Genomic DNA, 24,777 nt, shown 5'->3' with positions numbered 1-24,777 from the left:
ACTAGCATACTCCAGGTGATTGTTCCCCGGCTTCTAACTTGATTCAGGGTGGAGCTGGGTGCCCAGAGGAGCTAGCACGTCGGGTAGAAAGAGCTGGAGCAAAGCTAGAGCTGCAGAGGGCGAGGTTCAAACCATGGCCCTCTTACCTGTATATAACTTTAGGGAAGTTACTTAATGTGTCTGAGCCTCATTTTCCCCATCTGTAAGATGGGAATGAGAATACAATGCTCAAATAATTATTGTGGGGAGTCATTCATTCATTCACTAAAAATTCAGAGCCTACCTGGCCCAGGGAACTGGGCTAGGCTCTGGAGACACAGTGAGAGACAAGGCTAGCGAAAATCTTGCCCTTGTGGAGTTGATGTTCCCGTGGAGAGAGAGAATAATAAACAAATAACAATGCAAGAAACCATCAGCTGACAGGAAAAAACAGAGGAGGCAGCAGGTGACGTGAGTCTGGCAGAGATTACTGGACACCCTTTTATTTTCATTTCCCTTTTCTTCCCCGTGTAATAGAACTCTGGATTCACGACTTCCCCAAGAAAAGACTACATTTCCCAGGTAGCTGAGTATAGCCATGTGACTAAGTCCTGGCTAATAGGGTGCAAGCAGAAATGGTCTCCAGGAAATATCCCGGCAAGAGAAGGGGCACATCCTTCGTTGCCCTTTCTTCCTCCCTGCTGGCTGGAATGCAGAAGTGATGGCTGAAGCTCAGGCAGCCATAATGAACCATGAAGAAAAAGCCACATGCCAAAGATGCCACGGAGTAGAAGGTACCTGGGTGGGGTCCCTGCCCCTGCAGAGCACCATGCCAGGCTGGGACCTCCAGCCTCCAGATTTCACATCTAAGAGAAATAAACTCCTGTTTTGCTTAGACCACTGAGATTTGGGGTTTTCTCTTATGCACAATCCACCCTGATTTTCCTTGACACAGTAATAGAGTGGCTGGGAGTTATCTTTAAATGAGTGGTCGAAGAAGGGTTTTGAGGGGATAACAGTGATCTAAAGCCTGAATGGTGAGAAGGAGCAGCCACGGGCGGCGGGGGGGGGGGGCCCTGGGGAGGAGCATCCAGGCAGGGTGGGGTGAGACAGGCAGGAATGATACCGGTGCCTTAATGTGGCATGAGCAAAGGGGTGGAGAGGAGTGGGTTTCACCCCACGTGGGGGGAGTCACGAAGAATTTTACATAGGGGAGTGATGTTTTCTGATCTCTTTCTTAAAAATTTTTTAACGTTTATTTATTTTTTTGAGAGACAGAGCACAAGCTGGGGAGGGTCAGAGAGAGAGGGAGACACAGAATCCGAAGCAGGCTCCAGGCTCTGAGCTGTCAGCACAGAGCCTGATGCGAGGCTTGAACTCATGGACCTCGAGATCATGACTTGAGCTGAAGTCGGACACTCAACTGACTGAGCCACCCAGGTGCCCCTGATCTGTTTCTAAAAGGTCACTCTGAGTGCTGGGTGGCACCTAGGGGGCCCGACTGAAGCCAGGAAACCAGATGGGAGGCCCCTGGGGTGATTGAGGAGTGCGGTGATGGGGTATAGGACTCCAAGGGAGGAGGGTTGGGCTGGTTCACCCCTGAGCAGCATTCCAGTTCCAGTCCCAGCCCCCACCTCCCTATCTCCCCCACCCCCACCACAGCCCTCAGCTGCCCTAATGATCACTGGTCGGTTCATAATGTGCAGGGGTTACTGCCCCAGATCTCCATTACCCCCCAGACGGCTCTGCACCCCCATCTCACGTGGTTCCTTACCCCTCTGTTCTTTCCACCTGGGAGGCCTTGCTCCCTCTTCTCCCGATGCACTTTCCGAAGACTCAGGTCAGAATACTCCCTGGGAACATCTCCACTCTCCAAATCACTCGTCCCGCAGGCCCCCCAGCAGTGGACGGACTCTGTCCCCACAGCTTCTTCTCCCTCCACAGCCTAGTCCCTTCCCATGTCCAGAGCAGATTCTGCTTCCCGTCTTCATCTCATTAGGTCTTCGAAGCAGCCCAGAGAGGGAGACCAAGAGTGGAGAGATGATATGGCCAGCTCCAGGTCACAGAGCCCCCAAGGTCACAAAACCTCCTGCCCTCACAGTTCCACTGAACCCAAATGTCCCAGCCCTGGGGTGCTTCTGCATGGTTTGAGTCCCCATTCCATGAGGGCACAGGAAGTCACATCTTCACCAGAGAATACCCATGGGCCCCTCCAGGTCACCTGGCCAGACCCTGTCCTCTCTGCCAGCCTCCTGGCTCCCTTCGGTGGGTCACCCCACACCATCTGGACATCCCCTCACCTTAGTGGCCGCTGCACATCACAGTCCTCTCTGCCCTGAAAGTGGGCCCAGATCTCCCCTTCAGTGCCTGCAGGGGACTGTCCAGCAAGGCTTCGCTGGGAAGTGGGTACTGAAGAGCAGGCATGAGACTCTGACAGGTGTCTGCCTTCTGTGGTCATGGACCCACGCTGTTCCACCTCATTGCCAAGTCCACGGCAAGGGGCAGCTCCCCAAATCGCCATGACATCCCTCTTTCTCATGTGGGATCTCGGCCTCTGCTCCTTCAGGCCAAGAAAGAGAAGGCAGCCTCCATTCCATGGCCACTGCCTCACCTCTCACTGAGGACTGATGACATCCCAAGACAATGGGAAGCGACAGTCTCATCCCTTCAGGAGAACTGCACTCTCTGCCCAGAGGTTCGGCCTCCCTCTGAGACAACCCGTCCCAGCCCATGGTCTGGGCTGCGTGATCTGGGAATGTAACCAAATCACTGCTCATGAGCGCTTCCCCAGACCCAGCCTGGGGGTCCGCCCTCAGCTTACCTTGTTCCTGCTGACACTTGGCCTTGGCTCCCAATCTTCCATGAGCACAGACTTGGACAAAGACACCATGGACCCTGGGGAGGGGAACATGGTCGGCTCTTCCCTTAGCACTAGGAAGTCGCAGGTCAGGGGAGGACTCTACTTGACTACTCTGTCACTCTTGTTGCCTTCTCTGGGAACCCGGGAGGCTGCGAGGACCAGGTGTGACCGCCAGGTGAAGCCCCCAGCACAGTGATTGCACAGAGGAGAATTTGGTCCACGTTCCTGCCCCTTTCCCTCTCCGTTGGGCTGGGCGCGGTGCAGGCTTGTGGTCGAGCCCCAGGAAATGGTAGCGAACTTGCTGGATATGCCATCTCTCTGTCCCTGTCGCAGTCGGAAGCAGAGAGCCCCCAAGCTGGGAGCCACAGAAGCAGGTGCTCTCGCTTTATAGTAATGACACGGAAGCCCAGAGAGGGTAGGCACTTGCCCAGGGTTCCACAGCCAGTCAGTTTTGGTGCCGGCCTAGGATGGTTTCCTCTCTCGGTGCCCAGAGCAGTATCTACAAACGCCCCTTTCTGTCTGCTTTCAAGCCTCTCTTCATTCTTGCCGATCTGAACTCATCTTTCAGTCTCTGCTTCTTTAGCAACCAGAGCCCGGGAACAGGTGACCGGCCCCAGCATCCCCAGGAGCAGAGGCAGCCCTGCTGGGGGGTGGCTTGTGGGCAGGGGCATGGCGGGGGCCGAGAATGCAGGCTCCTCTTGCCCGGGGGCCTAGGCCAGGCTGCCGACAGAAGAACCAGTGTGCCCAGACATTGGGGCTTTGTGAGCGGGGAGCTCTGTGTGGGGAAGGTTGTTTTTGTTGCCCTGACATTGTTTCAGGTTGACTGAGTGGCGGAGTTTTAGCATCCAGGGGCCAGCTCTTTGGAGCCATCCGGGGTCTTGGAGAGAGAATGGCTAGGGAGCCCTAGTTTGGGGCAAGAAGGGGAAAGGGCTGCCTGGACCCTGTGTTCCCTGAGCAGGTCCCCATGGGTAAGGCCATAGAGCAAGAGTGAGTTCTGAGGAAAGACACCACGAGAGAGAAGGCGCCCATGCAGCTTGGGGCCAGAGCAGAGGAATCTGGCCAGAGTGAGGACAGACAGAGGCACGACAGGGGCATCCAGAAGCTGGGGCAGACTTGCCACGAGGCTGGGAGCTCATCCAACCCTGGTCCACGAAGGAAGACCCGGGAGAGTCCTTGGGGGCCAGCCAGCTGGGGTGGGGTGGGCCAGACTCACAGCTGTCCAGATGTGCATGAGAGATAACTCTGTTTACTGGGCACCCAGAAGGAGCCGGGCGGGGGGTGGGAAGGGGCTCCTGGGACCGTGGGGCGGGCAGATTAGGAGGCGGGGGCATGAGTCAGGGGTTTGGGAGCCAGGACCTGGTGCAGTTAGAGCAGGTGTGAGCTCAGCTGCTTACAGAGAGCACCGGTGGCTTCCGGAGTTCGCCGAGGGACCCCGAAGCTCGTGAGCAGGTAAGCAGGGCCGGGAGGGACTGCGGGGTGTCCTACGGCACCTGTCCTGAAGGTTTCTGCAGGTGCACAGCCTAAATCTGTGTCTAGGTGGGCATAGGCACCCAGTCGCTAAGGGAGGGGTTGCAGGTGGGTGGGTGAGAATGTAGGATGTGCGTTGTTACCCCTAAGGGCACAAGCCCATTGACACCTACAGCTGGGGAGAGCGCAGGGCTGCAGGTGTTAGGAGAGAGAGGCTGGCACGTGGCAGCAGAGGTATGTGTGGCTGGGGTGGAGGTGGGGGGCCAATCTTATCCCCCTCCAAATGTGGGTCCTTGTCAGGCTCCTATTTACCCACCCCTCGGGTCCCACCGGTCTTACAGCGCAGCTCACTCTTTCCTCCATGTGTGGGGACCCACAGGCCATCCCGTCTCCCTCCTGCAAGGAAAATTGTCCACTGACACTGCTTCCCCTATGAGATACTTCCAGAGAGTTGACTAGGCAGACCCGGCACCGTCCCTGTCCTAGAGAGTGTTTGATGGGAAAGGAGGAATCCCCCATCACCCAAGGAGCTCAAAGGATTTAGGCGGATTCCATGGGAACTGAAGGAAAATCAGAGAGATGAAGAGAGCAAGTCTGACTTTGATCCCCAGCCGCAGTGGCAAGCATTTACACGGACCTCTACGTGTCAGGCATTATTCTAAGCGCTTTATGTAGATCAACTTACTCAATGCTACCACAGGTCTGTAAGGGAGGTATCAATATTACCCCACTTTACAGACAAGACAACCGAGGCACAGAGAGGTTGAGTCACTTGCCCGAGATCACACAGTAAGTGGCAGGGCGAGGGTCTGAACCCAGGCAGACTGACTGACTGCGGAGTTCATGCTTTTAACCACTAGCATGAAACAGCTTAGAGCTGCTTTCTCTTCTGGGAGGCAAACTTGACATGGTGGTTGGAGAGGTAGTTGGAGTCAGCTAGGTGGGGGTTTGCCTCTGATATCTTCCTCCACGAGGACCCAAACAAGTTAACCCCTCTGAACCTCAGCTTTCTCGTCTGTAAAATGGGGTTTCATGACATTACCCATTTCATGGAGGAGTTTGGGGACTGTAGGAGATAAGGCCACACAGCTTTGTGCGGTGTGGGGCGATTACACCAAGGCAGTGCTGTGCCACCAGGGAGCCCTCCCTGTCATCTGGTCACCCCCCCCTCCAGCTTCTGCCAGCTGTGCTCCACCTCCTGGGCTCCAGATGCCCTGCTCACCCTTATCTGGCCAGCCAGTCAGGTGTTTGGGAAGCTTCCAGACACAGGGCAGTGATCGGGTTCCAGGCTCTTATCAGTTCAAGGGCTGCAGCTCACTGGGCTTAGTGGTAACAGCAATCTGGGTGATGGGAGCCCCCTGTAAGGCCCCAGAGGAGTTCAAGACACCCCTGTCCTCTCTTCTCTCTCACTGAGGTCTCAGAACCGTGGTGGGAAGGCCCTCCCATTGTACAGATGGGATGACTGAGGCCTGGATAGAGGCCGGAGGGCTGCCCAAGGATGTTCAGCCAGTCGGTGGCAGACAGGTGGCGCCTCTGACGAACCCACCTCTCAGACAGGAAATGGAGGCCACGGTCCCAGCCTCACAGGTGGGACTTTAGCACCTATGGCTTCATACCCTTGTGACTGCTAGGGATCTGAGGCCCAGGTCAGAGCAAGGCCAGAGAAGGAAGAAAGAAAACAAAGATGGGAGAAGAGGAAAGAGAGGGACAGAAGAGGGAGAGAAAAAGCTGCGTGGCTAGGGTCCTCAAGGGACTGTGGCCTGGTCATCACTTCCCCTACGACCACTGCAAGGCGGGGACCCCTGCCTTGCTCAGTTTGGCGGAGCTCTGTCATGCCCTCTCCCTATCCCCCGGGACTCCGGCACCACCCACTCCTCAGAAAGGAGTCTGTCTGTCCCATTCTCCCTGTGTGTCCTCCCTGTCCCCTACCCTCATCATCCAGCCTTGTCCGGCACCGCCCCACCTCTGCACTTCGGGCGGTCATTCCTCACCCCTGGATTGCCCTTCCCCACCTCTCAGCCCTTCACATCCCCCAGAGCTCCTCGCCCCCGCCCCAGGGTCCCCTCCTCGGGTACGTCCGCCCCCAACCCCACCAGTAGGTCCTTCCTGCCCTTCGTCCTGCCTTGTGATCCTTGGCACCCAACACATTCTGCTCATTTCTTGTCTGGGGGACTCGTGATCTCCGGAAGCCCTCAGCCTGAGACACGCGCCCAGCATGCCATCCCAGTCAGAGCCGGGGGGCTTCACGAGAGGAGGGACAATGTCTTGTTCATCTCAGCTCCTTGCGGGCATGGAGTGGGCATGTTCGTCGACCTGACCCGAACCGCTGAAGTCAAAATACCCTATGCTGCGGTGGGGGAGGGGGAAAGGGAGCCCCTCCACGCCCAGTTCGGGGCCACCCTAGGGGACCTCTGTGCTCCCGTGGTGCTGGACCCCACATTCTTGGAGTGGGCACACCTTCCTGTCTGCCAGGGCCACAACTGAGCAAATGGAGGCGCAGGGCTCAGCCATCTCTTGGCCGAGCCCCAGTCCCAGAGGCACAAGCCTGCAGGGCGAAGCCACGCTTACATTCATCCAGAACATATTTATTGATGGCAACCTATATGACAACCATTCTGCTAGGAGGAGGGGATTCAGTGGGGACCGAGACGCAGATCTTAGCACTTGAGCTGCTTCCCTGCTAGAAGCATTCTCAGATGATGTATTCGCAAATAAATAAAAAACCCAGAAAATGACAGATTGGGTTAGTGAGTTTAAGGATGGTCAGGAAGGGAATCTGAAGAGCTGAGATGTGGGAAGGGATGAGGTGTGGGGGAGCGGCACCTGGGATGTGGATGCAATCGCATGTGCAAAGGTCCTGGGGGCAGGAAAGGGCTTGTAAGGCCAATGGGATAGGTGGAGAGTGAGTATGAGAGACGGAGTGGGGGAGATGGGGTGGAGGAGAGAAACAGGGCCACGTCATTCAGCACCTGTGCGCCACTCCCAAGGGCGCTATGGCCCCATGCCCAGCAGAAAATAGCTGTTTCTGGGAGGCAAGGGTACGTTGTAGAGACTGTCAGTCAGGGGAGCTAAGCTCCTTGAAGAAGAAACAGGTCATGTTCCTGGAGTTGGCTAAGTCCTGAGGATGGACAGGAAAAGAAGCCAGGTGAGGACTAGTGGACGGAGGATGGAGTTGAATCTGAAGGCCACCCTGTCCTCTCAAACATCCTTTGACTGATGCCAGCCAAGCTCCCCCTACCTGCCACATGCCTCCTGACCCCCGTATACCCGCCCTCAATCTACAAATCTAGCTCCTTCCTCCAGGCCCCTCTGACACTTCCTTCCCCTGAGCCCACTGTCTCCCAACACCTGGGATCCCCCTTCACTCAAATGTAGCGTCCTCTGAGGGGCAGGGGACCAGAAGACTCCAAGATGCCCTGTGTCTCACTTAGCCTGTGCTGCCCCGCTGCAGGGACGCGCAGTGTGGGTTATGTTGGGAGCGTGGATCACCGCAGACAAATAAGAAATCTGGACGGCACCATGGGGGATCTGCAGGTGAGTCTTTTGGGGTGCCTGCAGGGCTCCTATCTCGGGGCTCTGGGAACCCAGCTCTGGTCTCCTACCTTCATGGTGGCTCAAGAAGCCCTTCACAGCCCAGCCTTGACGGCCCTGTCCCACAGGACGATATCGAAGAGGAGCTGGAGAACACTCTAGAACAGGAGGACTATGAAGACCCAGGTGTCCCCGTGCTTCAGGTGGAGGAGCCAGTGGGTGAGCCCCATCTCTCTTTCCCTTGTTGGGATGAGCTGTTGAGCCCCAGACAGAGACGGATGGGGAACATGCCTTTCCCCGTCTGCACCACCTCCCCAGCCCCATGGCCAGTTTGCCCACAATCCTGGCTGATTGAAGGATAAACAGAGTTTTGTTTGAAATGATCACAGGGGGTGACTGCAGGGGTGGGGCGGGCTGGGGAGTGGGCAGAACCAGTCACCCATGGTCAGGCCTTTCGATTTGGGACAGGGCAGCCAAGCCTGTCTGGGACAAGGGCAGGAGCCCACTGGCCATCCGTGTCCATCCAATGCCAACTTCTTGGCCGGGCACTGGGTCTGTCCTGAGAACATCGCTCTGTTGGGGGTCTAGAGGCCCTGAGAAATGGGGGGCCGTAGGGACACCCCCAGGGCAGAGAGACATCAGGAAACCTTCCTGGCCCTGCCAAGGTCTCAGTTGGGGAGCCCCAGATGGGGACCTGTTTACCGTCAACAGCACTTAAGTACTGGCAATTGGTATTGAAGATAAGAGGCCCCTCTGAGAACTGAGGGCTGGGAGGGGGGGTAGGGGGCTATATAAGGCAGCCCCCACTCTGGCTTGGAGACAGCGAGGAGTTTCTGGGCTGGTGGGATTGTTGAGGCCAGCGGAGAGTAGGTCGGGAACCTGGTCTCGGAAGGTGACTGGAAAGGGGGGTGATCCTAGGAGAATCCTGAGACTTGCTGCTCAGGACCCTCCACCTTGGAGGTGATCCTCTCTGTCACCACTGAAGATTGAGTCCCAAGGGTCTTCCAGAATGCTTGGATGGGGCGTGACAGAGTCAGGCCAGGCCAAGAATGGACCCAAGGGGGCCCATGGAGCAGCAAGGGTGGGGTGGGTGGGGTGCGGGCACCTGGGTCCTGGCCAGTGGCAACAGGAGGGAGCGGGCTTCATCTCTTGCTGCGCTGAGACTCACTGTGGGTGGAGCAGGAGGACCCTGAGGGGGGCATTATCTGGGGGCAACACTAACTGGCCTCCGGGTTTTCAGCTGACCAAGACGAGCCCACAGCCTCAGACTACCGCATCCCATCACACCCAGCGACCCACGAGGTGAGGACCCTGGGCTCCCCCCAATTCTCTTTTCTGTGTTGCCCATGGGACCTGCCCTTCTACCAGGAGAAGGGTGGCAAAGAGGGACGGACACAGCTTCAGCATTGACGAACCCCACAACCAGCTAGAGAAAGAGTGGGCACCCTGGGAAATAGGCAGAATGGAAGAGGACACCCCTTGCTGACGGGGAGGCCTGGGGCCTTCTTACCCTGAGCAGGGAGAGCCCTGGGCAGCAGAGGCAAAACACCTACTGGGGACCTGCCCAGCCTGCCCCCTGCCCTGGCCGGGCTGTCACTGGGGAAGCACAGAATTAAAACGCATGCCCCCTCGGCCCAGGCCCACCAGGCCCCACACTTCCCTGCTGGGCATCAGACTGTCTAGCTGCTCAGGAAGCTGGATCTGCCCTCAGCGAGGCTCCAGGGAGTGGTCACTGGCCCCAAGGATACGGAGGGGCATGCCGAGCCCACTCAAGGCAGGAGACCCACCCGAGGACCCCAAACCTTCCTTCTCCTTCTCCTCCCAGGTGTCCTCTCTAGCACCCCTTTTGTTCTGGAGGTTCTCCAAAGGCCTCTGAAATGGGGTGAGGGGGCTGGTCAGGGAGTTGGGGAATAGAGCCAGAGGTGTGGGCTCTCCCCACCCTTCCTGCCTCGCTCAGCCCGCCCAGGCTGCTGCTCCTGCCGGCCCCCTCTGAGCTCAGGGTCTGCCCCCAGTGCTTCCTAGGACCCCGGGCTTCCCCACAAACATCTCTAAGAGCCTGCAGAGGGGCCAGTGTGCCCCGGGCTTCCTGTCTTCTCCCCAGGGTGCTGCTCTGGGCCTGACAGGCTAACTCAGGTTTGGGGGCTGCAGGTCTACGTGGAGTTGCACGAGCTGGTGATGGACGAGAAGAACCATGAGCTGCGGTGGATGGAGGCGGCACACTGGATGCAGCTGGAGGAGAAGGTGGGGGAGAACGGGACCTGGTGCCGCCCGCACCTGTCCTACCTCACCTTCTGGAGCCTTCAGCAGCTACGGCAAGCCTTTGCCAAGGGTGAGCCTCGCAGGGCCCATCTGCAAACCCTGCAAGGATGGCTTTGGTGGAAGGGAGGAGGGCCGACATCCGGCCATCCAGCTCACCTCGCCGCCCCTTGCAGGCACTTTCCTCCTGGACCTGCCAGAGACCTCCCTGGCAGGGGTGACCCACCAGCTGCTGGACAGGTTTATCTATGAGGATCATATCCGGCCCGATGACCGAGAGACGCTGCTCCGGGTCCTGCTGCTCCAACACAGGTGCCCCTGTCTACCGGGACCTGACTCCCGGCCAGAGGGCCCGCCTCCCCAGCCCGCCTGGCCCCCTCTCTCCCAGCTGGCCCCCTTCCCCGCCAGACCAGGGCCCACTTCTCCTCCACGATGGCTCCTGCCTCTGACGCCTCTGGAGGTGTGGCCGTGTGTCCCCGTTCAGATTGTGGGGCTACTGGTCCTCAGGAGGCCAAGCTCTCGAGGCCCTTCCCTCCACCCATCCTGGCCCCACCTCATCCTTCCAAACGGAGGTCACTGCTCACATCCACCATGTCCTTCCAAAGGAGGTGACCTGTCCTCCTGCCCCAGGGTCTCTCTGGTCTGGTCACTGGGAAACCTTGCTTGATCCCTCCTACCACGGGGCTCCACGCTCCTAACACCCGGTCTGGACATCTCACTCAGTCCACATCCCCTGTGTTTCCTGCAGCCATGCCAGAGAACTGCAGCACTTGGAGGGTGTGAAGCCTGCAGTTGTGACGCGTTATGGGCACGTGCCTCTGCTCCACCAGGAGCCCTTGTTAGAGACGCAGCTCTTCTGTAAGAAGGTGAGGCTGTAGCAGGGGTGAGGGGAGCACTGGCAAGCTCCCCGCCTGAACATGCGCAGACATGAGAGTGGTTAGGGAAGGAGGGGGCTGAATGCTCAGAGGGGCCAGAGGCATCCCCTCACCCCACTCCTTCCAACAGGGAGAGGAAAACACAGAAGAGTATTCACCATCTGAAATTCTGGAAAAGATACCCCAAGACTCGGAGGCCACCCTGGTGCTAGCGGGTAAGGAGCTGGTGAGCCCTCTCCCTCCGCACCCCCTGCTTCTGCCTCTCGTCCTGGCCCAGGCTTCCTCTCCCTAAGCATGGCCCCAGTAGCCCCTCTCAGCCTGGCATGACCCCCTCCCATTATCCCTCCCCCCACCACAGGCCAAGTAGAGTTCCTAGAGCACCCCGTGCTGGGCTTTGTGCGGCTGAAGGAGCCCTTGTCGCTAGAGGGGACCCCGTTGCTGGAGGAGGAGGTGCAGGCAAAAGTGCGCTTTCTCATCGTGCTGCTGGGACCCCAGACCCCCCACAGCAACTACACCCAGCTGGGGCGGGCTGCTGCCACCCTCATGTCGGAGAAGGTGAGGTGGGGTTGGTGAGGGCTCGGGGAGCCTAAGGCTGGGTGGCAGCTGACGTCACTCACTGGACTGGCCCGGGCCGCTTGAGTTCAGCTAGCCTGGCACATTTGGTCTAACCCAGCTCCTTCCGTCCCGTCTGGCCAGGGACAGGTAGTCCAGGCTCTGGCCCGGCCCTGCCTGATCTGGCCTGATCTAGTGTGGCCACTCTGACCCAGTTCCGGCAGGTGAGGTCTGGCCTGGCCGGGCCTAGCCTCCTGTGTGTAGTTCCACCTGGCCTGCTGAGTGCGACCTGGTTTGCTTTCGTGCTTTCTCCTTTCCCCACTCGAGGCCGTGTCTGCCTCCTGTAGGCACAAAACCGTTTCGTGGTGGGCATAAAGGTGAGGGGGGTGGGCAGGGGGAGGGGGTTCTGGTTCCTGGGGGCCCTGGATGCGGCCTCCTGGGTCCTTCCGTCTAGCAGGTCCAGGCAGCCCTGACGCTCTCTCTGGGCCCCAGGTGTTCCGTGTTGAGGCCTACCTGGCCCAGAACCGGGAGGAGCTGGTGGAAAACCTGGAGGAGTTTCTGGACTGCAGCCTGGTGCTTCCTCCCTCTGAAGACTTCTCTGAGCAGGCCCTGCTCAGTCTGGTGCCTATGCAGAGGCACTTGCTGAAGAGACGACTGGCTGCAGTCAAGCAGGAGCCCAAACTCTACAAGGGCTTAGGTGCCTACCCTGCAGCCCCCAGAGACCCTCAGATTCCCTGGCACAGCCCTGCAGGCCCCTGCCCCTCATCCCCACCTCTAATACCCTGGTGTCCCCTCTCTCTGTCCTCCTGTCTCCCAGCCTCCTTGGGCACCCCATTCCCATCAGATGATTCTCCCCTTGGGGCTTCTGGCTGGCTCAGTCGGTTGGGTGTCCGACTCTTGACTACAGCTCTGGTCATGATCTCACAGTTTATGAATCAGAGCCCCTTGTTGGGCTCTGTGCTAACAGCTCAGAGCCTGCTTGGGATCCTCTCTCTCTCTCTCTCTCTCAAAAAAATAGATAAATAAATGTAAAAAAGAAGACTCTCCCCCCGGTTCCTCTCTCCTCCCACCTCCTCCTGTTACCCCCTATGACCACGGTCCTGTCCTTGACTGCAGATTTGGATGGGGGTCCAGAGGTCCCTGGTGGCCCGGAAGACCCTCTAAGGCGGACAGGCCAGTTCTTTGGGGGCGTGCTACGTGACATCAAGCGCCGCTACTCCCACTACCCGAGCGACATCATAGACGCGCTCAACCTCCAGGTCTTGGCTACCGTTATCTTCATCTACTTTGCTGCCCTGTCACCTGCCATCACCTTCGGCGGCCTCCTGGGTCAGTGCCTCTGCCAGGCCCCTTCACCCTCCCCTCCCTCCGACCCTCTGGCCTCTGTGTCAGCCCTGCCTTCCCACCCGATCTGACAGTCTGGGCCCCTGCACCAGCCTGCCCAAGAAATGCTTTATGGGCCCCTGGAAATGATTTCTTTGCCTTGACCACACTGTCACTTCTACCCACAGGAGAGAAGACCTATAACCACATGGGGGTGTCAGAGATGCTCATCTCCACATCGATCCAGGGCATCATCTTCTGCCTGCTCGGGGCTCAGCCGCTGCTCGTGGTTGGCTTCTCAGGACCGCTGCTCGTGTTTGAGGAAGCCTTTTTCTTGGTAGCTCTGCTCTGGCCCTGGCCCCTCCTGCCCGACGCAAGGTGCCTGGGCCTGTCCGTCTGATCTGCCCTCTCTCCCGGCCTTGCAGTTCTGCAGCAGCAACCAACTGGAGTACATCGTGGGCCGCGTGTGGATCGGCTTCTGGCTTGTCCTGATAGTGGTGCTCATCGTGGCCTTCGAGGGCAGCTTCCTGGTCCAATATATCTCCCGCTACACCCAAGAGATCTTCTCCATCCTCATCTCCCTCATTTTCATCACTGAGACCTTCTTCAAGCTGGTCAAGGTAGGGGCCACAGCAGTGCTGACAAGCATGTGTGACTGTGCACACACCGTGTGACCGCATGTGTCATTGCGCATGTGTCCATATGGCACTTGTGTGGCAGTGTCTTCACAGCCTATGGCTATGACCACATTCATGCTGACACCTGCTGCCTGTGGGCAGGTGCTCTTTTGTTTTTGAGAGGGAGAGAGGGAGCATGCCCGGGGAGGGGCAGAGGGAGAGAGAGAATCCCAAGTAGACTCCACACCCAGCATGGAATCCAACATGGGGCTCAATCTCACGACCCTGGGATCATGGCCTGAGCCAAAACCAAGGGTTGGATGCTGAAATGATTGAGCCCCCCAGGACCTCTGTGCGCCGGTACTCTTGCTGTGACTGTGGATGGTGCCTGTGCCTCTGTGTGCCCATGTCCAGTCCTGCATGCCCTCTCCGCACTCACCCCCAAGAACCACGGGGTCTGTGGTTGGAGCTCTCTGCCTCCTCACCTCAGTCACCTTAAAGTACGCCTATCTGCATCTGCATTTTCTATGGAGGACGGGTGGACACCGTGTCTGCCCCTGATTCTGTTGGTTGGTGGGGCTTTCTGTTTCCAAGTCTTTGGAACCCTTTTTAGGAACCGCCCTTGGCACTTGTTTCCTGCCCACCAGCCTTCTTAGGTCTCCCAGTCCCTGCTTGCTCATGTGCACACACACTTGTACTCATTGCCACCATGGCCTAACCCCACCCAAGCTGACTGGTCTCTGCTCCCAAAAACCAAGCTATAGAATCCCATTGTCCCTCTGTTACCCTGCCAGTTAAGGAGAAGGTAAGTGGCTGGATGGATAACGGATGGATGGATGGATGGATGGATGATGGACAGATTGATGGATGGATGGATAGATGACAGACAGATGTATGGGTGGATGATGGATAGATGGATGAAGGGAGTAGAATGCCTTGGTTTTCTGTTGCAGATCTTCCAGAACCATCCACTGCAGAAAGAATATGACTACAACGTGACAATAGTGCCCAAACCTCAGGCTCCCCTGCCCAACACAGCCCTCTTCTCCTTTGTGCTCATGGCTGGCACCTTTTTCTTAGCCCTGATACTGCGCAAGTTCAAGAACAGCTCCTACTTCCCGGGCTGGGTGAGCACCCCTCCCCTCACTCTGCCCTTGCCTGCACTGCTCTCTCTCGGTCCAAAGCTTGCTTCTAGGTTCCTCAGCTCTCCTTTTTACCCTAGATTCCCACTCCCCGTTCCAAACCTCCCCGTTCCCCTCTTCATCTAGGCTTTCACTCTTCAGGCAAGCCCATCTCCCTTTCTTAGCATGCCCAGGCTGAAAACCCAGTGGGAGCCAAGGACAGCTTTTAGAAAAGGGGTGGAGAAGCTATGGGGCCAGAGGTGGGGCTGGGCCGGGGGAAGAAGAAAGGAGGCAGGTACGCTGAGATGCAGGACAGGGCATTAGATGTTGATGGACTCCTTGGGAAGAGCAAGGCACCCTGGGTGAAGAAGGGGCAGGAGGAGGAGGCAGGAGGTGGGGAAACAAGCAGGCACTGACCACTGATTTCTGCCCTCAGCTGCGACGGATCATCGGAGACTTTGGGGTTCCCATCTCCATTCTGATCATGGTCCTAGTGGATTTCTCCATCAAAGACACCTACACTCAGGTGACCCTCTCTCCCCACTGTCATTTCATTCTCCCAAACCCCCCTCCCAAGAACAGCTTTCCCAAACCTGAAGCCAGCTAGAACTACCCCTACCCATCCCTGCCTCCCCTGAGAGCCCCAAGTTCTTCCCACAGCCCTACAGGACCTCTCTGGCTAAAATAAGGGTCTGGGGCAGATCAGCTCTCTACTCCAGAGAATCTGCTTTAGCCAGGCAGATCTGAGTGTGAATCTCAGTTCTGCCACCAAATGGCTGTGTGATGCAAGGCAAATTACATAACCTCTCTGATCCTGTTTCCTCACCTATAATGCTGGGAATGAGAAAGGGCTTAGTGCAGTGACTGGGTACAAAGTAGTTGTTCAATATAAGTGCCCAGGCCCCTGGCTCCCCCTGCCTCCCTGCCCCCACCCCTGGCATCCAGGGTTCTCACCAGCATCGCCTTCCCACAGAAACTCAGCGTGCCTGAAGGCCTCTCCGTGTCCAACTCCTCAGTCCGGGGCTGGGTCATCCACCCGCTGGGTTTGCAGTCGCCTTTCCCCATCTGGATGATGTTTGCCTCCATCCTGCCTGCCCTTCTGGTCTTCATCCTCATCTTCCTTGAGTCCCAGATCACCACGTAAGAGCAAGGGTGGAGCCAAGCCTGGGAGGGTCTGGGGCGGAGAAAGGGACAGGCTCCGAGCAGGCACGACACCAAGGACCAAGCGCGAGTCTCAGTCCAACCTGTGGCCCCTCTGGATGAGCAGGAGTGATGGATGGACAGGGCAGCCCCAGGTCTTGTGGGATCTGACATTGTATAATTTGGGAAAGCCTTCTGGAGAAAAAGATGAGAACTGCAAAATGAAATGCCAGAACTCAGGAGGGACCTGTACCTGTGAGGCTCCCTGAAGTTCAACTTCATCAGCCTCAGAGTATCTCTGCTTATGGACATTCTAGGTGATATCTAAAGATACTTCTCTTAGGGTCTGGATTCTCAAGAGGGGGTGGGAGGGAGGGGAACAAGGAACTCTAAGGGAGATGAACACAGCAGGATAAATAAGATACAGAGAGATTCAAGTATGGAGAAGGAAGGAGAGGGGCAAAGAGGGTGGGCGTAGGCGAGAGCACTGCTTTCCCCTGACCTCCCCTCTGCCTCCTCCCCAGTCTGCTTATCAGCAAACCAGAGCGCAAGATGGTCAAAGGCTCTGGTTTCCACCTGGACCTGCTGCTAATTATAGGCATGGGCGGTGTGGCTGCCCTCTTTGGGTTGCCCTGGCTCAGTGCCACAACTGTGCGTACCATCACCCACGCCAATGCACTTACCATCATGGTCAAGGACAACACCCCAGGAGCTGCACCTCAGATTCAAGGGGTCAGGGAGCAGCGGATCAGTGGGCTCCTGGTCGCTGTGCTCGTGGGTGAGTAAGGACTGGCCACAATCTCTACCACCCTCTGGCCTTGCTCTGGGCCCCCAGCCCCTGCCCCTTAGGCTCCAGTGCTTTCTCCAGCCCTGCCCACACTGTAGCCTGGTCTTCCCCACATATCCCCTGCCCATGCTCCCCAGCGTCGACTCTTCACATGAGGGAATCTGGGGGAAAAGCCCAAGGCACTGAGATGGACATCTGAGCGGGGGAGAAGAGAGAGGTCCTTTACAGAGGACTTCTCTAGATAGAACCCAGTATTCAGAGTTTTATCCAGCAGAAGTTTAGTGAATGGTGGGTTCCAGCCCTGCCCTGCTGCTAGCTTAGTATCCCTCCTCATCTCTGGGCCTCAGTTTCTCTGTCTGTACCATGAGAGGGTTCATTAGATGCCCCTGAGGTCTCTCTAGCTTGACTGCTCTGTGACTGATGCCAGGGGCCTTTCTCCAGGCATAATCTGGGGTGGGAGAGAAGACCGAGGGTCACTGAGGTTGATCCAAGTTCTGGAGCAGCAGAGTCCGGCTGGGCTCAGTGTGGGCAGCACCACGGTCACTGATGGAGGAAGTGACCCTCTGGGGAAGTTTCTTCAAGGAAGCAAGTTGGTGTTAGCTGGAGGGAGGTTAGGGTTTGGTTAGGTGGAGGGGGTGGAGGCATTCAGGGCTGGAGCCATGGAAAGATTGGGCTTCTCTGACCTCTGCGATCCCCTGAGACTAAAAGGAAAGGCTTTGAAATTAAACAGGCAGCAGTTTGACTCCCTGATCGGCCACTTAGTAGCTGTGTGGTCCTAGGCAAGTTGCTTCACCTGAGTCTGTTTCTTCATCTGTAAAATGAAGGTAATACCTCTTAAAATGATCCACAGAAAGGGCTTCCTATGGTACCTGTGGTTTCATCCTCCAGCCCCCGATGCTGCTGGACCTCTGGGGGCCTCCTGGGGCTAAGAGTGCATGGTTCTCCCTGCAGGCGTGTCCATCCTCATGGGGCCCATCCTGTCCCTCATCCCCCTGGCTGTGCTGTTTGGCATCTTCCTCTACATGGGGGTCACATCCCTCAGCGGCATCCAGCTCTTTGACCGCTTCTTGCTTCTGTTCAAGCCGCCCAAGTACCACCCGGCTGTGCCCTATGTCAAGCGGGTACGGAGTCCTCCTGGCTGCCCAGCCCAGAGTGGGGTGGGGGTCGTAGGGTGCCAGGACAGGGCAGGCAGTAACCCCAGCCTCCACCGGCAGGTGAGGACCTGGCGCATGCACCTGTTCACGATCACTCAGATCATCTGTCTGGTCCTGCTGTGGGTAGTGAAGTCCTTCCAGTCCATCTCGCTGATCCTGCCCTTCATCCTCATTCTCACGGTGCCTCTGCGCCGGCACCTGCTGCCTCTCATCTTCTGGGACCTGGAGCTCCAGTGTGTGAGTGGCTGTTCCTCACCCCTACCCTACGGGCCTGGGGCGGTGGGGGGAGGGTGAAGAGAGGACAGCGGCTGGAGGCCAGGACCCCAGAGCTGCGGGAGCGGGGGGGGGGGGGGGGGGGGGGGGGGGGGGGGGGGGGGCCGGGGGGGGGCGTCCCCTGGGGGGCTAGAAGAATAGGAGTGGTGGGTCTGGAAACAAAGGAAGGCAGAAGAGCGCAGTGGTTAAGGTCCGGGTCTGGGGCCTGCGTCCAGATCCAGCACTGCCCCGTCCTCATGTCTGACCGAGAGCAAGCGCCTCCTTTCTGTCCCTTGGGTTTACTCACCTGTAACAGGAGGAACAATGGCAGCCTTGGAGAGGGTCAGGGGCACACAGGCTGTGTTCCACATGAGCGGTCCCGACCACTGAGCAGCTTGTCCTGTGATCTCCCAAGTCCCGTTGGACAGAGTCTCTCCACGATGTGACAGTCACTGTGGGGCTGCCCTGGTTGAAGGGTGCTCTGCCCACTCTCTGGAGGCCCTCTCCTGCCGGGGGCACCAGATCCCCAGGGGCTCCTCACCCTTCAGCCACCGTTCATCTAGACCAAACCTAGGGGCTGAGGGGAGAGGACATGGCCCATCCAAGGTTCAGAGAGAGCCAGGCCCTCTCCCTCCAGAGGTGCCCTCAGCACTGGGGGAGGGCTCATCTGCCCCTCTCTCCCCGGAAGCTTACCCTCCCCTGCTCCTCTTCCCTCCAGCTGGATGCTGACGATGCCAAGCCGAACTTTGATGAGGAGGAAGGTCAGGATGAATACAACGAGGTGTCCATGCCCGTGTGAGGGGAAGGCCCAGGCCTCAGAGCCCCTCGGCCCTCCCGCCTCCCCATTCTTCCAGGAAAATCGGAAGTTCATGGGTATCTCATAGACTCTCATATCCCTCCTGGGGTAGCAACTGAAGCCCTGGGGCTGTGGGTGGGGGGTGGAAGGGGTGACTAGTAAACCAGCTTTTATGGCTGGGATGGCCCGTAGGGTCCACACTAGGAAATTTGCCATGCAGTCCCCGCTCCCACTGCCACACGGCCACATGGGGCTCCCAAGCTGGAGGACTGAGCCAACCTCTTCACAGCTGGCACAGACAGGGGCAGTGGCAAGGAAGGTGGGGAGGAGGTGGTGAGGTTCAAGTTCCTGCATGCTGTGTGACCTTGGGCAAGTCCCCTTACTTCTCCAGCCTCTGCTTCCTCTTCTGTAAAATGGGTATATTTATCATAATACCCACGTTGCAGGATGGTTACTGAGGACCAAAGATAAATGTGAAAAAGGGGCCTTGTCAACTCTGAAAGGACTGTCATAGGGTAGCCATCATTCTTCTTCAGGCCGCCCCAAGGTCACACGGCTCCTGAGCCGCACAGTGGGGGTTTGAACCAGGTCTTCCAACTCTGAGGCCAGAACCCTATGCTCTACTTCAGTCACCCACCTTCCCATGCCTAGAGATGTCCCTGCTGACTTCCCCTCTCTGTCCCCAGCCCTGTCCCTGGGACCCTGTTCTCTGGGGCAGAGGGAGGTGTCCTGGTGAGGGCAAGCGGCAGGTGAAGACGCAGTCAGGGCTAGGACTCAAGACTCCTAAGTGCCCAGTCCCTCCTCCTATGCTCCAGCTTGGTCACGTGTTCATTCATTCTACAAACATTTACTGAGAGCCCTGACCCTGCAGATACAGGGCATCTGAGACAAGACTCAGCCCTGGGGTGGGGGTGGGGGCGATGCATAGTCTGTGCTAGGTTTGGAAGGGGGTGGGGTGAGAGGTGATGGGGGGGAAGGGAGGGAAGTTTGTCATTTATTGTTTGCGTGTTTTCTAAGAGCTTTCATTGTACTTTCGCTTCCCATGAATGCCCAGGCCTCCTGTTTGAGACGCACTGCCCACCACCTCCCCCCAGCTGAATCTTGGGGAGAACCCAGATTGACCAATAGGGGTAAGAGACAGTGGGCTCTGCAGAATACAGGCATCATCTATTATTATTATTATTTTTTTTTACAAAACAAAAATATAAAAAGCGTGGAAAGAGCTGGAAGTGGTGAGAAATGGTTGAAACAGAGGGTCAGGTGCCTTGGGCGCCTGATAGGAGGCTCTCGGGTGCATCTCTGAAGGCTGATAGCTGCTTCTCACCCCTTCGTCGTTCTATGCCTCAGCTTCCTCATCTGTAAAATGGGGACGGTAATGGTACCTACCTTGTAGGATTGTTGTAAGATTAAATGAGACAGTATGAGCAAAGCGCTTGCTCAGCACAGCCTGGCCCCAGGCCTCAGAGGAAGCGCTCAATCAACGTCAGCTGCTGGAGTTGCGGTCCTCTCTGGGGTGTCCCTGCCCCCCCTTCTGCTCCTTGAACACTGCTAAGGAAGGTGGAAAGAAAGTCACCCACTCTGCTAGCACCCTTCCGCTTGATGCTTGGGAATAGGTTTTGCCAATAAATGCGTCTGTGGTGGACTGACTGCCTTGCTGGAATTTCCCTCCTGGAGTCGGGGGTCCAGGGGATCTTGGCCGACCCGGTGGATATGATATGCATGCTGGTGCCAGAGCTGTAACCCGGGGTGCAGGGCGGGCTGGGGGGTGGCAGGGTGTGTCCTGGGGGGATCGGGATACAACTGGGGTCCCTGAGTCTTAGGGTGGAGAAGGCCAGCTGCCAGTGAGAGAGTGAGAGAGCCACGACTCAGGTACGCTCCGACATCCTTCTTCAGAACGAGCAAAACTGGGTGGGGGGAGGGGCTGGAGGGCCCCACATCCCTTCGGGCCAACCAGCCCCTTCGCTGCACTCATCAAGGTGGGCAGCGCCTCAGAGGGGCCTCGCCAGGGAAGGAATGTGGTTTGCTCTCAGTTACACAGGCACAATGTCTCTTGACCAGCTTTTCCACTAGCCCTCACTCTGGTCCCCAGGGAAAACCAGCAAATCTAGGGGGCTTCTGGGCCAGGCGTCACTCACCCCCTGGAAAGGAGGGTGCCAACACATAAACCCTCCCCACACTTCTCAGCCTTCCAACAAGAGGTCAGCACAGGGCTGGGCCGACTGGCTTCCTTCCCTGCATCTATATTTACTTGCCTCCTATCCCCAGCTGACCCCTCCCAGGCTGCCCGGGACAGCTGCCCGGGACAGACCTTGGCCCCAGGGAGAGCCATCCTAGCTGTCCACCTCCTGTGAACAGCGGTTACATGTCCCCACAGCAGCCGGCCTGGTCCCCACGGCTCACAGAATCCCATTGGCCACCTTGAGCAGGGAAGGCATTAGGGAAGTGTGAAGGCCACGGTCATCAATCCCATCGACTTCCTGCCTGTCCTGAGGCCTTACTCCCCATGTGCTTCCTGTTGCCCCCAGCAGATGCCCCATTCCACTCTCTCTACTGCCCACATTTCCTCTAAGAGCTGTCTTTCTGCTCCCCCCTCCAGCCCCCCAATCCTTACACACTTCCTCAAATTCTCTGCAATTTTAAATCCTGCTCACCCACTCAACCCCTTCTTGAAGATGGTCTCACTGTGAATGGGTTCGAAACGAGGTTCACACTTCAGTGTGAACACAAAGTAACCCCCTCAAGGTAAGAGAATAGTTCAACAGAATCCGAAAGCTATATACTTAAAGACATTCTCTCTCTCTCTCTCTCTTTTAAATATTTTTAAATTTTTAAGTAAACTCTACTCTACACACGGGGCTTGAACTCAGGACCTGAAGATCAAGAGTTACATGCTCCACTGACTGAGCCAACTAGCTACTCTTATACCTGAAGATATTGTTTTTTATTTGAGAGGGGGGGGGAACAGAGGAGAGGGGGCAGAGGGAGAGAGAGAATCTTAAGCAGGGTCCATGCTCAGAGAGGCTCCGTCCCACGACCCTGGAATTATGATCTGACTGTAAATCAAGAGACAGTCGCTTAACTGACTGAGTCACTCAGGTACCCCCGATAGCTATTTTCTTATAGGACTATCAATGGTAACAAAAAAACTAGAAGAGAGGGGCGCCTGGGCGGTTCAGTCAGTTAAGTGTCTGGCTTCAGCTCAGGTCATGATCTCGCGGTTCCTGAGTTCGAGCCTCACGTCAGGCTCTGTGCTCTTAGCCTGGTGCCTGCTTCGGATCCTGTGTATCTCTCTCTCCCTGCCCCTTCCCTGCTCACACTCTGTCTCTCTCTCTCTCTTTCTTTCAAAAATAAATACATATTAAAAAAAATTAATGATGAGTGGCACCAGACTGGCTCGGTCAGCAGAGCATGCGACTCTTGATCTTAGGGTTGTTGGTTCAAGTCCCACTGGTTGTTGGTTCATGAGCCTACTTAGGAAAAAGAAAAACCCACATAATAATGATGACGATGATGATGATGATGAAGTTGCTGGATCAGCTTAGTGTATCACATGATCCTGGTCCTCTGAGGCCAGTGAGTTCGGAATTCCAGCTTTGTGATTAGGTAGGAGAAGGACGGAAAATGTCATCTCTGTCTGTAAAACAATGGTAACGATACTGACTTCACAGTGTTATTGAGAGAATAAGTTAAGATCACCTACCTCGAGGTCCTAGCCCAGTGCTGGCATTTATTTTATTTTATTATTATTTTTTAAATTTTTAATGTTTTTTAAATTTATTTATTTTTGAGAGAGAGAGAGAGAGACAGTGTGAGCAGGGGAGGGTCAGAGAGAGAGGGAGACACAGGATCCAAAGACAAGCTCCAGGCCATGAGCTGTCAGCACAGAGCCTGACGCTGGGCTCGAACCCATGAACAGTGAGATCATAACCTGAGCCAAAGTCAAACACTCAACTGACTGAGCCACCTAGGCGCCCCCGGTGCTGGCTTTTAGTAACCAAAATGTTTATTCCTGTTTCTTAAGCAACGCATGAAATGCTGTGACAGTCAAGGTGACAGCCATGCAGAAAAGACTAGTGTGCAGAGGAATGAAGGTTACAGGCTTAGATGGGAAATATGAAAACACCGTGGTAGTAGAGTTATAGGGGATATTTTCCCTCCTTTGCCTGGACTTCTGGTGCAAAGGCTTAAATTCATCATCCTCAGTTTAGGGTGGATTATCACTGACCATTCTTTCTTCCCGTCTTTCCTTCCTTCATCCTTCCTTCCTTTTTGTCTCCATGCCCTGCTCCTCATTCCTCTCCCTCCACATGTAGCCACTCTAACGTGTAACGCATATCCTTCTGTGTGAGCACATTCTTGAACAGATGTCATTGAGACCATTTCACATTTCATTATGGAGCTTTTAATTCACACAGAAAAGTAGACACAATAGTGCAACAAACCCCCATAGGTTTATCTCCCAGACTCAGAAATCGTCAAAACTTTGTCTTGAAATCTTGCTTATGTCTTTGCCTAAAACACATTTGTTTGTTTCACCTTTCTCCACATGCTTCCAAATGAATCTCGGACGCCATGCCATTTCACCGCTCTACCCTTCAGCCGCGCACCCTCTCACCCACATTGAGGGTTTTCTTACCGGCTGCATCACACCCAACAAAATGAGCAATAATACCTGGTATTATCAAATATCCAATCTATAATGAGTTTCTCAAGATGTCTGTTTGTGGTTGGTTTGGGGTGTGTGTGTGTGTGTGTGTGTGTGTGTGTGTGTGTGTGTCTGTTCCTATACATTATCAGAATCATGTTCTAGTCCTGGTGCCCTTTCCACCCCACACTTAGGATCTGAAGGTCGCTCTGTGAACACTGAGTCGCCTTAGTTCCTGTGTGGTGCCCGTGGGGCACCCTTGCCTTTGGCTTCTTCAGTCTCCCAGGGAGGGACACCTTGCTGTACCCTATTCTCCTCCCACCAATGACTTGCAGAGTCCTCAGGCATGTCCCTTGCTGGTTCTGGGGAGAACGTCTTTGGGTTATGTACCCAGGGGCTGGGAGTGGATTTGCTAGGTCATTGGGTATAAATATGTCTTTCTTGACCAAATATGGCTGTATTCCTCTCCACGTTGTCTGAACTATTCAGTTCTCCCACAGGCAGCCCACGAGGTTCCTGTGTCACCAAACTATTGATGCTATTCTGCCCTTTTGATTTTTGCTAGTCTGACTGAAGAATTACCTCATTGTTTTCTTCTTTTTTTTGCCTTTGTTTGCTTGTTTGTCTGTTTGCATTTCTCTGATCACTAAAGAGTTTGAGTGTCTATCTCTGCATTTGCTGATTAGCCTTTAAGACGTCCTATTATAGGGGGCGCCTGGGGGTGGCTTAGTTGGTTAAGCGTCCAGCTCTTGATTTTCATTCAGATCATGATCTCATGGTTGGTGAGTTTAAGGCCCTCATGGAGCTCCACACTGACAGCTTGAAGCCTGCTTGGGATTCTCTCTCTCTCCTTCTCTCTTGCCCTTCCTCTCCCCTCGTGTGCTCTCTCTCTCTCTCAAATAAATAAACTTAAAAAAAAAAAAAGAATTTCCTGTTAGGGGCACCTGGATAGCTCAGTCAGTTAAGTGTCTGATTTCGGCTCAGGTCATGATCTCACAGTTCGTGAGTCTGACCCCTGCATTGGGCTCTGGGCTGACAGCTCAGAGCCTGGAGCCTGCTTCAGATTCTGTGTCTCCATCGCTCTTTGCCCCTCCTTGGCTCTCTCTCTTGCTCTCTCTCTCTCTCAAAAATAAATAAACATTTAAATAAAGATTTTTTATTATATAAGGGCACCTGGGTGGCTCAGTTGGTTAAGCGTCCAAGTTTGGCTCAGGTCATGATCTCACAGTTCGCGAATTTAAGCCCCACATCAGGCTCTGCATTGACAGTATAGAGCCTGGGATTCTCTCTCTCTCCCCATCCTGACTTGAGCGTTCTCTCTCTCTCAAAATAAATAAATTTTTAAAAACTTTAGAAAATGATTTCCCATTATATAAATGGTTTTTTTTTCATATCATTTGGTTTATTTCTATCGAGGTTGAT

At 55.8% G+C, this 24,777-nt stretch overlaps 1 protein-coding gene across 1 annotated transcript; it reads left to right on the top strand.

The window, feature by feature from the left end:
* Positions 1-4,235: 4,235 nt before the first annotated feature.
* Positions 4,236-19,615, top strand: SLC4A1 (solute carrier family 4 member 1 (Diego blood group)). The gene is made up of 20 exons (XM_029927948.1): positions 4,236-4,288; positions 7,758-7,840; positions 7,966-8,056; positions 9,078-9,139; positions 9,986-10,166; positions 10,270-10,405; positions 10,842-10,959; positions 11,099-11,183; positions 11,327-11,523; positions 12,013-12,217; positions 12,637-12,849; positions 13,032-13,180; positions 13,269-13,463; positions 14,414-14,587; positions 15,018-15,107; positions 15,555-15,721; positions 16,246-16,499; positions 17,460-17,629; positions 17,723-17,899; positions 18,633-19,615. Exons 2-20 carry the CDS (start codon positions 7,826-7,828, stop codon positions 18,711-18,713), a joined length of 2,760 nt encoding a protein of 919 aa, XP_029783808.1. The 5' UTR covers positions 4,236-4,288; positions 7,758-7,825; the 3' UTR covers positions 18,714-19,615.
* Positions 19,616-24,777: the final 5,162 nt, after the last annotated feature.

This window comes from Suricata suricatta, chromosome 17 (genome assembly GCF_006229205.1).
Source record: "Suricata suricatta isolate VVHF042 chromosome 17, meerkat_22Aug2017_6uvM2_HiC, whole genome shotgun sequence".
NCBI classification, from domain to species: Eukaryota; Metazoa; Chordata; class Mammalia; order Carnivora; family Herpestidae; genus Suricata; species Suricata suricatta.
Note: the sequence above shows the minus strand (reverse complement) of the source record. Positions and strands in the feature narration are given on the sequence as shown.

Bases quoted from the DNA above. Each gene is read 5' to 3' on its own strand.
- SLC4A1 (XM_029927948.1), top strand. The intron at 9,140-9,985 runs GTGAGGACCCTG...TGGGGGCTGCAG, and splicing joins CACACCCAGCGACCCACGAG to GTCTACGTGGAGTTGCACGA. The intron at 12,218-12,636 runs GTGCCTACCCTG...CCTTGACTGCAG, and splicing joins CAAACTCTACAAGGGCTTAG to ATTTGGATGGGGGTCCAGAG.